The sequence below is a fragment of the Barbus barbus genome (assembly GCF_936440315.1).
Source record: "Barbus barbus genome assembly, chromosome: 20".
NCBI classification, from domain to species: domain Eukaryota; kingdom Metazoa; phylum Chordata; class Actinopteri; order Cypriniformes; family Cyprinidae; genus Barbus; species Barbus barbus.
The window spans coordinates 24,397,142-24,409,436 of NC_136748.1; the positions used below are offsets into that span (position 1 = coordinate 24,397,142).

A 12,295-nucleotide genomic window follows, 5' to 3' on the forward strand; every position below is an offset into this window, starting at 1 on the left:
TGGCTGATTGGCAAGTTGAAAGTACATAGTATTGTTTGCACACCAGTGATGTAATGAAGAGCATCTTTCTATTGTGAAGTGCATGGTTTTTTGATGTTCATCCAAGGTCACTGAACTTTGATTTTGCAACCACAGAGACATGAAATGAAACTAATCTGAGCTGACAAGTTAACAGCTGTACAACCTCTTGGTTGCATGGTGCATTTCACTTCAGAAATACTGCTTTTATTTTTAATCATAAGAACATCATCACCCAAAGGTCTAGTCAATCCCCTTAGGTGGTTTGATCTGTCCCAAGACATCATCACTTTAATGTGAATAAGAGATCTCATCCTCTTACTAGATACAGGTGGCCTGACGCAAGCACGTCTCTCGACCAATAGCAATCTGGCTCCGTGACGCGGATGCGCCTGGCGACCAATAGAAACGCGCGCGGATTAGCCAATGTTTATAAAAGCCCCGGCTGTCCCTGAGTTTGACAAGAGTACAATAACCGTTGAACTTCGCTCAAGTTTGTCCGTTACACCTTAAACTGTGTTCAAAAAACACACAGGAGCACTAAAACCGACTTCGAGGAACCCAAGCTGTCACTTTAAGGCAAACATGGAGTGCTCCAAACAGAAACAAATGAATCAAAATGAAAATGAAACAGACTCCGCGATCAATGGACACTTTGACGGACGGGTGAAGATGCCCGGATGGAGCGCCGGTGGTGCCGCCGGGACCCCGAGCACCGTGCCGTCCTCCAGCGTGATGGAGAGCTGGCGGGAAGAACGCACTCGCAGTCTGGAAGACAATGAAATGAGCCTGCCGAGCATCGCCGCGGCTTACACCACTATTCTCCGGGGGCTCGGGGAAGATCCGCAGCGGCAGGGGCTCCTCAAAACTCCGTGGAGAGCCGCCACCGCCATGCAGTTCTTCACCAAGGGTTATCAGGAAAAAATCATCGGTGAGTTCGTCACATAAATGTATGACCGCTGATGAGGCGTGTTTATTTATACGTTGAATGTGCATTAAATGTATTTAAAATGATTTTTAACGTCAATACTTAAGCTTTCCCCCTGAAGTTAACTTACCGGTAAGATATTCCGAAATGTCACGCTGTCTCTGTAAACTTTAAAAGCGAATGTTTGACTTTGGAAACAAAATAAACATGCTATAAATAAAACACGTTTTTAAAGTAAAATTCATGGTTTACAGTTCACAAAGATGTTTTTTGGGTTCAAAAACATCTAGACCGAGACAATGTAATCTGGGGCAGAATGTAGGATTGTGAAAGTTTGAAAGTTTTCATCTAAAAGAGGAAATTCTGTCATCATTTACTCAAACAAAATAGTATGACTTTCTTCAGTGAAACACAAAGAGAGACTTTTTGAAGAATGTCTTGTTCTGTCTTTAAATGAATGGTCACTGATGATGTCAAGCATCTAAAAGGATGCAAAATCACCTTAAATTGGCACAAAAGGTACAAAGGACTTCAGAGATCTATATCCCAACTTCCAAGGCTGATCCAATGTATGCTTGAGAGAAGATTGAGGAATTAAATAATTATTTTTCAGATTAAATTTGTTGGATTTTTATCAGGTTGAAATGTCTGAATGATTCATTCACGAACCTGTTTTTGAAGTTCAGCTCACTGAAGCACTGATCTGGACCTAGTCATGGTTAACATGGTTAGTGAATAACTTAATGTAACTAGAAGACTATCTGTGAAAACGTGGGGCTATAACTCAAGCAAAACTATCATATCACTGACATCAGAAGACTTGGAATAGTGCACAAGTTGTGTAGAACACTTTTGAGAGATTAGGTACTTTTTGAAGCTTTACATTTATTTAATTACATTGAAAAATTGACCAGGACATTCTTTAAAATCATGTAATATTTTCACAATCTTATATTTATTTTCAACACACTCTTGAATTAGTATGATCACATTCATATGTTTTCAGATCTTCCCCGGTGGTTAGGTTTAGTGCTTATGTTTTTTTTTCTAAAAATTGTATGTTTCTATTTATATCACTTTATATGAATTTATACAAAATTCGCACCTCCTAAAACAGTCAAGTTTTCTCATGAGATCGGGTTGGTTTTTTGTTGTTTTGACCTAATGTAGAGAATTGTTAACCCATAGACCATTCATATTTCACTTATGCAATGTCAAGCATTTCGGGTTAAAAGTATTTCTTCATGCACTTCCATGTGCCATCAATTTGATTAACTGGCTCTACAGGTACTCCGCCTCAAAGCGAAGGTTTATCTTGCATAGTTGATCGCTGGTCACTCTCAGGCTGTTTTCTAAGTGGTTGAGCCAGGGTGCTGCCCACCATCACATTACCAACAACATCCCCGCATAGAAAACAGCACATCTGGACTTGGTTTGTGTAGCATTTTTAGGGCCCATGCATATGGAATGTATTAATGTTGCTTTTCTACACCAAAAAAGTCCTTGTTAAAGCAGACTGCCCTCAGTGACCTCACAGCACTTACATATGCATCGCTTGAATATGGTCCATGGTTCACAGATGGTATAACATGCAGTGTCATGGTGAAGAGTGCATTTGATAAGAAATTTCTAGAGGATTGGCTGAAGTTTGCACCACCCCTGCAGTTTCTTAAATTGTTCTGAAGTAGTAAAGCTTTGTGTCTCCCACAGAAAGACATTTGAAGTGTTGGAGGCAGAAAACAGTTTGGATTTGCGTAAGCCAGTGGTGCAATTTCACATTTTTATATTTGGTGGTTGACTCATTGGTTAATGCCCCAAGAAAAGGAAGCTGCTGGTACATAGTAAGTGCCTGAATGATGAAGGCCCACCCAAATCTTACTTAATTGGTGAAGTCAAAGTATTTTCATCTCTGGGTTATAATTGTGTTTCAGCTAGGGCTTAAATCTAGATCTAGATAAGGGGGGGGGGGATACACCAATGCAACGATAATGCACCAGTGCCAGTATTACAACAAGCAGCAATGGTTACTCATATATTATATGTAAGTATCTTAAAATGTCACACACCTGTAAATATTTTTGCGTGATTATGCAAATAAATTTTGCATAGTTGTAAATTTTTGCTACTATTTTTGCACCATTTTATTATTTTATAAAACATTTGTCTTAGTGCTCAGTTACTCATGAGTCATAGACACTGGTAAAGGAAGGATTGTGAAATTAGAAAATTATTATGATATTATTACAATGCATTATATCATTATGTTCCTTATAGTTTATGGTTTTGTTTTGGTCTCGTGTCACATAAAACCATTCAAGATTGTAGAGACGAGTGATATTGCTCAATTTACTACGTTTAAGCAGCTCAGTATGGTCTCTTTTCTATATTACCCATCATTACGCTCTGTTGTCCCCTGCCCTCACTGGCTGGATGGATGCCCGTCTCTTATTTAAACGATGGAGAACAAGCCAAACCCTCAGCAGCAGTAACATTACCCTTAACCAGAGCTCTGCTGGTTGACATACTCACAATTTCAATGGGTTTCTATGGTTACTTATTGTATTCCAAGTGTTTATTTGCTTAGTGTGTAAGCAAGTTTGTGTTTAATTGAGTGTGTGACGGTGGCAGCGAGGCTGAAAGATGATTTCGGGGACATGCTGATTTGATTTCCTGTTCTTTTCTGTCGGTGCCACTGTCATACGTGAGACCTTTCCGTGTGTTGTTCCTGTGCATTTGAAAGCGGCTGTTTGTTTAGGACGAGTCTGATGACAGTTCTCTCGCAACAGCTGCTGCCCTCAGGTTAGATTCAACAGAGACGGTCTGATGCTCAGATCAACTGCAGCATTCACACAATGCATGCATATATAGTCTGCTCGGCTTCTGAAAAGCATGATGGTTAGTCACCAAACTGAACAGTGAAATTCTGTTTAAATATTAACAAAAGTCTTTCCTAGTTCTGGGAACCGTGAAACAACATCGGAAAAGCTTGTTAAATCACCTTTATGAGGGATACTATCAGTTTGTCAGCGGTGTTTGCATAACTATTATTATTATTGCTCATAATCCTTTTTGGAACGAACCCTTAACCTTTAGTCAAACTTCAGAAATGAACGTTACTTAAAATAATGCAGATTTCTAAGTGATCTGATGACTGTGTAATATAGATTTCTGTCACATTTTACCATCAAAATTAGGATGGAATAAGGAAAACGTGTCAGTGTTTAAGTCCTAATGTGGCAGGGAGTAAATAATTAAGAAAAAATAATGTTGTAAAGTACATAAAGATATAAAATGGAGGCTTGTGGGCTTAATCAGTGCATTTATATGAAATTGTTATATTAATAATATTTAAATAAGTATATAAAGATTAGCCATTTTTAAACATTTAAGTAAATGTTATGGTTTTTAATTTCTTTTTTCAGATTTTATACAAATCCAAGAAAAAAAAAATGGACAAACACTGCTCCGGTTTTTAGAAAATGTAAAAAAAGAAAATGAGTTAGGATTTAGTTTTGTGATACCTGATGAATACACCTGTTGCTGAAGTGATAATAGACTTGAAAATGGATTGCTTTCAGCCCTCTTGATTGCACAGTGACTACACAGAAGTGGCAACAACGCATATGAGAGTCACATCTCATCAAGCCCCTGAAGCCCACCATCAGTTTGCCATGTTTCCACGGAAACCTTCCCTGAGATAGGCGGCCAGGAAATTAAAAAGCTCCACAAGAAAAGACAGTGCATTTCCATGAGATAAAACAGGACATGTCTGAACAATGATATGAGCTAAGAGAAATGACACCGGGCCACAACAGGAAGAGCGTACAGGGTGAAACATAATGATTTCATGATGTCATCAGGTGTCATATCTCTCACCTGACGATGACCAGTCTGATCTTCTTGATTTGTTGTTGTACCTGCAGATGTCCTGAATGACGCAATCTTTGATGAAGACCATGATGAGATGGTGATCGTGAAGGATATTGACATGTTTTCCATGTGTGAACACCATTTAGTTCCTATTTTTGGCCGGGTAAGACTGATCCTTTTTCCTTTATTAACAGCACCATTTATATTTCACCTTTGCAGTGCAGTTTTAATGACCATATTTAAGAGACAAAACTCTATTGTGTATATGTAGTTTTAAAAATTTATTTGTCACAACGTTTCTCTATTGTATAAGGGTTTAACAAAGTCTTTATTAAATTTTTTGTCTTAGTTAAAGTTCATTAATTTTATTCAAGTTTAAAATTTTATTTTATTATTCATTTATTAAAATAAAATATTTAATAAATATTTATTTTTAAATGAATAATTTTAAATGGTTTTTATTTTCTAAATGCATGTATTATTACTTTTTATATTTTATATATATATATATATATATATATATATATATATATATATATATATATATATAATATTATTATATATATATATATATATAATATTATTATTTTAGTATTTATTATTCATTTATTATCCAGGTCATCAAAAGTACAATATGTATAGAAATTATAGCATGACATAAATTATTATTAAGACAAAGAAATATATATTTTTTGTATTGAGACATTATTTTATGAAACTTATAGGAATGCAAAAAGTCTGCAAAAATCCATTCTTATTACTTAAATGTGGTATATAATTAAAATTTATATTTTTAAAGTATTGCTGCTCACATAAGTAGTGTTTTAAGTCAACATATGCTGACTTTATTCAGGATGATTTTTTATTAAGGAATTACAAAAATGCAAATTTGGTGGCAAATGATCATGAAAATAAGAAAAAAAAGGCTTTTTAAATTTTTTTTTTTTTTTTTTATAAAGTAAACATGTCTTGTGATTGTGGGGTGAAATATGCCCTGTACATTTATTTGTGAGATTTACTTGCATAACTGCAGCTTCCTGTATTCTGATGCACCTGGGGAAAAAAAAAAGAAAGTTGACATGTAATCTGTCAATAACCAAGTTAATTAGCTAAAATTAAATCTAGAAGGTAACAAGGAAAAGCTGGAATTTTCGGTCTGAGATCCACTCAAAAACAATGCCCACTCTCATCCTCCAGGTTTGACATTTAGTACCTCCCTCCAGCTCATAGCACTGCAGGTGTCTGCCATTTAAGACAAAAGAGACACCGTCGATCCTGTCACGGCACAAATGGCTGCTGATGATAGACTGAGCCATTGATCAAGCGCACTGAATGTTTTTTCTGCCACTTGCAATTTTGTTTGTCAGATGTTGTTGGAGGGCCATCGTTTCCGCTGCGTCCCCCGCTGATAGCTCCCTGTCGTCACTGGCGCGGCCCCTTATCCCTTCTCATCTATTTACCTCACCACTCGCCGCATCTGCAACAAGATAATGACTCACCCATTTCTTTCAGAGAGGCGTGTGTCTGTTGTCTTTCATTTTTGGCCCCCGTGTTTGCGCTTCAGCGTCCACCGTCTCCAAGATTGTCCACACAACACTCTTAATGTCCATCACAAACACCGAGCCGAACAGGTGCACTTTCTTTTACACTTGAAACATAGCTTCCCTACAGCCACCGCATGTCTTACCTGTTGGTCTAAAATGGATTAAGTTGCAAAAAGGGCTTTGCTCATTTCCCAGGTGCTCTGTAGTTGTCTGTAAAGCTTGATTGATGCTTTTGAAGGACGTTGAGTGGGGTTTGGCGGCCCTGAAAGAAGGCCAAGAGGGTTCAGTGACGTGCAGGATTATCGCTTCAGAACAGAGAGCAGAACAGGGAAAAAAGAAAATTCTCGTATGTCTGTTGATGCTGCCCTTTCTCTGGGCTGTTTCATCAAATTGTTGCTGACATTTGAGTTGGACGGCGGAGAGGAGGTTAAGCTGGGGGTGCTGTCAGATATGCAGTCACTTCCGAGCATACGCACAGATATGCCTCTCTGCATCTTTAACTTCCTGTCTAGTGCTTCGATTATGGCAAAAATCATAATTATGATTATTTTGTGTAATATAGTAATCATGGTTATTTATTGTAATATGTTTAGGAGTGGGCAATATGGCGAAAATCTTATGAGTTATTTTGCAATAGTGATGTTTATTGTATCGTACATAAATACATACATACATTGTTGTGCATATAACTCTCATGTTTTGTTGTTCTGTCTTTCTGTTGTCAGTTAATGTGTTGTGTTTTTCACAGGTGCATATAGGTTACCTTCCAAACAAGAGGGTTCTTGGACTGAGTAAATTAGCAAGGTAGGCAAAATGCAAACAGGTTTATCATGTACATGAAAGTACAACCTATTTCAATAATCTGTTTTATATATATTTTTTTTTCTTCCCGCAAACAGTTTCCCTAAAAAGTATCTGGATACTTAAATCACTTCTATCTTTTCCCAGTCCATCTGAATGTCATTGTATTAGATAACAAAATTCAGTCCTACATCACGTTAACTATGGACATGTTCTATTAACGTTTGACCACCAGAGTGTCCAAATAATTTTTGCCTTTTATTTTTTTTTTAATGGTACATTTTATAAATATTTTTAAATCATATTTTTCATTTTTTTCCAAATAAATATTGTATATGGGGTCAGTAATCTTTTTTGTTTTTTAAAGGAAGAAATTAATAAATTTGTATTAAAATACAAAGCCGTTATTTTTAATTATTATAGTATTTGACAATATTACTGTTTTACTCTGTGATCAAATAAATGCATTTTTTTTATTTTCTAGAATCCTTTAAAATAAATTTTAGATTTTGTTAGGCTATATAATGAGGTGAATTTATGTTTTTATGATGCAGTATTGAATCTTAATGGATTCCTTCATGAGCGTGCAAATTTCTCCTGCCACAAAGCAGCAGCATTTTTTTTTTTTTTGAGTAAAATCTGCAGCATTTGCTCAAGTAAAGGGGATTAATAGCTCTCTTCCCCTCAGGGGTGTTGTTTGTCTGTGCAATCAAGATGCACATGCCTGTGGGTGTGTGTGTGTGTGTGTGTGTTTGAAGCAGTGAGAGTGTAAGTGTCTGCAAGAGGATTAGACATGTGTTTAGAATGTGTGAGCGACAAAGAGAAGCTTGATCCAATCTGACCCCAATACCTGTGGCTTAGCCATTTCACAATGTACCAACCGTAACACTGCACTCCACTAATGAAGACATTACAACAGCAGTCATGTGCTATAGATCCAAGCAGTACCACACACACAGGTGCATTTCTGATTTCTAAAATTTGTTACCGTTTCATTTTTTTATGGCTGTAGTCATGACAAGGGACTGACTGCCGATCAAATGATCAGTCATGGAACACAGAGTGTGATATTAAATTATATTTGATGTTATGTCCCAGCAGTGAAAATTATTTATTGTGTTTGTTCTGTTCTCATGAATATTGAATAAATAAATATACTACGAACAAAATGGAATGTGAATGATAATCTAAAGAGATTCTTATGCAATTTAGTTTGCCATATCCCCCACTCTGGAGTTTTAAATTCACATGCAATTTAATAAATATGATTAATTAAAAATGACTTAAAATACAAATTATATATTATATTATATATACTACCATTTAAAAGTTTGGAGTTGGAAAGATTTTCTTTTTTTGAAAAGAAAAATGCTCAACAAGGCTGCATTTATTTTATATATAAAAAAAACAGTAATATTGTGAAATATTATTACAATCTAAAATAACCATTTTTATATATTTTAAAATGTAAATTTACTCTGTGATAGAAGAGCTGAATTTCTTACTACGTATTTTTTTTCGATGTTGAAAACAGTTGTGCTGCTTAATATTTTTTTGGAAACTTATACTTTTTTTTTTGCATTCTTTGATAAATAGAAAGTTCAACAGAACAGCATTTTTAAAAGAGAATCTTTTGTATCACTATTAATGTGTTTACTGTAAGCTTGAATTGATTGAATTCATTGGCTGAATAATTGCTTTCCAAAACATTTTACTGACCCCAAACTTCAGAATGGTAGTGTATTTTAATTATTATATTACAAATATTGATATATTTTCTATATTTACACATATTATTAATTAAGAACTTAAATGAAATATTTTCAGTTAGCAAGTGTCTTAATTGAAAGGGAGCTAATTGTTATTTTACATTGTGTTTTTTAATAAAATATTAATTTTACTAAACATATTCCTGGCCCAGGTTTTATATCATTCCCACCAACGACTAAAATCCCAGAGCAATAAAGTCTTATCAAACCACCATCACACATCATGAAGGGATATTGAGTATAAATCTTGCTTAATTATTAACTATGTTTTTTGATTTGCACCAGGATCGTTGAGATATACAGCAGGAGATTGCAAGGTAATGGTCTTTTTTTCTCCTCAAACAAACAGTAGCATGTAATAATATTTATATTCCTTCAAAATCCTTATTTGTTTCATTGATAACTTCACATTGAAATGTTCTCAGTAGTTCTGGTCTGCTTGTCTTATTTCAGTTCAAGAGCGTCTAACTAAACAGATTGCAGTCGCCATCACTGAAGCTTTACAGCCTGCTGGTGTCGGGGTGGTCATTGAAGCAACGTATGTAAAAGTTCAACTATTAATTTACAATATAATGACAAGAAAGACCAAATCTGATCACAAGTGGAATTTTATACATATTTTATCTTGCACTGTAATGCTAAGAAAGACCAAATATCAAGATTTATTTCCTTACTGTTTTCCAGTCACAAGTGAAATTTTTGTTTTTATTTTATATTTTTATTTTATTTGACAAAATAATAAGTATGAACAGTCCTCAAGAGTTATTTTATTTAATATTATTTTGCAGTGTAATAAGTATGAACGGTCCTCACAATCTATTTAAATTATTGTTTTTACTATGTAATAAGTATGAGCAATCCTCAAGAATTTATATTTTATTTAATTTTTTAATTTATATTTTTAAATGTAATAAGTATGAGCAATCCTCAAGATTTTTTTCTTTTTGTTTATATATTTTTTTACAATGTAATATGAACAATCCTTAAGTTATTTAATTTAATTTTATTTTGCTGTATAAAAAGTATGATTAATCCTCACAATTTATTTTATAATTTAATAAGTATGAGCAATCCTCAAGATTTTATTTTATATACATTGTAATGCAAAGAAAGACCAAATATCGATATTCAATATTCTTTACTATTTTCCAGTCACAAGTAACAAGTATGAACAATCCATTTCTTTCTTTCTTTTCTTTTATTTTGCAATGTAATAACATGTCCGATCCTCAAGATTTATTTAGTCTCTTTTCTGTCCTCCAGTCACATGTGTATGGTGATGCGAGGCGTCCAGAAGATGAACAGCAAGACTGTGACCAGCACCATGCTGGGTGTTTTCCGTGAGGACCCCAAGACACGAGACGAGTTCCTGACTCTGATCCGGAGCTGAGAGGGTCCGTGTTCGCTCTCCACTGTCATAACACTTCTCAAACGCCTCCCTGGATCGAAGACGAGGACGAGGCACTGCTGCTGTGTAACATAGTGTCCCACCCACCTCTGGGATGGTCACATCGGTAACACCGTCTCTTCTGTATCACGTGTGTGTGTGTGTGTGTGTGTGTTTTGTGCACGTTTAGTCAGTAGAGCTGTGGGAGCCTCTATTGACGGGACTGTGGCTATTACTGTTACATGGAAGTATTGTGTTTTGAAGGACGTCCTAGATTATCACAATTTGACCTCACTAAATTGACAAGCACCAAACCCACCTAAATTTGTTTAAATCTCTTTCTGGTTGCGCCACATTTGCGCCCTATTAAACACAATTGAGCTGCTTGAGAGAACGCAACCAAGCAGTTTTATTTTCATGCTTCTGAACAGGGAGGTACGTGTCATTCTGAGTATTCAATTTTACTATTTTAACTACATAAAAGTACAAACGAGGTACTGAATGTAACCAATATTCATACACCTTGATATTTACAAGGTACTTCAAAGATGATCATGGTATTGTAATGGTACATGTCCAAAAAGAAACTTAGTATTACAAAGCTCCACTTTTTTATAAGTGAATACATCCAGTCTGGTTTTATTGTTTTACTATGTGCTGAAAATGTTTTATGGCTGTGCTGTCTTAAAATGTAATATTTAATATAATGTGTCCTGTGCACCAGTCAATAATTGTGCCCAGACCCAAAATATCATCTGCTTAAAAGGATAGTTCACCCAAAAATGAAACGTGCCCATATTTATTCACCCTCATTCTGTCCAAACATGTTTGCCTTAACCTTGACATATGAAATAATAGTCCCAAAAAAACTATATATATATATATATATATATATATATATATATATATATATATATATATATATATATTAAGGAACCATTTATTCAAGCTTAGTTGTATATTTGATACATCAGGCTTTTATGGCTCATAGAGTATGATATAGGTAAAAAATAAATAATGATAATAAAAAAGCCTGATGATGATTAATAATTAATAATCATCATTTTAATAATTAATAATCATCATTATTTTTCCAAAAAAATAAAAAAGCATGGATAATAAAGTAAACCCTTGTTGGTTCAGCTCAGTGTGCGTTTATCTAGAAATATTACTAACAGCATAAAATTTATTCTTACATTTACAGTACTTTATAAAAAGAAATATGTAAAGATTTCACAGCAAAAAGACACGTGTACCACAGCCTGAAGGGGGTTTTAATGAACACACACACACACACACACACACACATACACATACACACAATTTATTGCAAGGACAAAAATAACTCTAATAAAATAATTCTTAAAAAATATCTTCTTTTGTTTTAAGCAAAAGAAAAAAAAAGCGAAGGTTTAAAACAACATTAGGGTGAGTAAATGATTACTGAATTTGCATTTTGGGTGAACTGTCCCTTTAAGTGTTAATTTGAGCTCATTATTGACTGTATTTACATGTTTTGTGCAACACTATTATTTTATGTTTAAAATCAGCTGTTGAGTCTGACGTGTTGGGTGTTCTGTCACAAAGTGATAACCGGCTCCAGCCTTCTGAATGTCCTGTCTGTATGGCCATAGATGTTGTTTACACTCTTTTATGTGTCATCTATTATTTGTTAAAAAAAGACCAAAGGTGAAAGGTGCAGTCGAGGTCAAATTAGTATCTGATTTTGCACATTGTTGGATTCACTTACTGTAGAACATAGCTGTACTGATAAATGTGATCTTGGTAATTAAAATAGCATTAAAAAAGATGAAAACCAACTAAAAGATATTTTAAGACTACATTTGTGGATCATATTTTGTTCATTTCCTCTAACGCATGTTTACCTGTGCTTGGGTATGTGCTTTTGAGTTACAATTTAAAATATATACATGTATCATTGTAGAAAATTATATTAACCTCAAAAAACGACAGATAT

The 12,295-nt window shown here is 34.6% G+C and overlaps 1 protein-coding gene across 1 annotated transcript; it reads left to right on the top strand.

Annotated features, from left to right (window-relative positions):
- Positions 1–477: 477 nt before the first annotated feature.
- Positions 478–11,367, top strand: LOC306886537 (GTP cyclohydrolase 1-like). Its single transcript, XM_079443723.1, has 6 exons — positions 478–949; positions 4,870–4,979; positions 7,109–7,164; positions 9,216–9,247; positions 9,384–9,468; positions 10,194–11,367. The coding sequence occupies exons 1-6, from the start codon at positions 604–606 to the stop codon at positions 10,318–10,320; spliced, it is 756 nt and encodes a 251-aa protein (XP_079299849.1). The 5' UTR covers positions 478–603; the 3' UTR covers positions 10,321–11,367.
- The last annotated feature ends 928 nt before the right edge of the window (positions 11,368–12,295 follow it).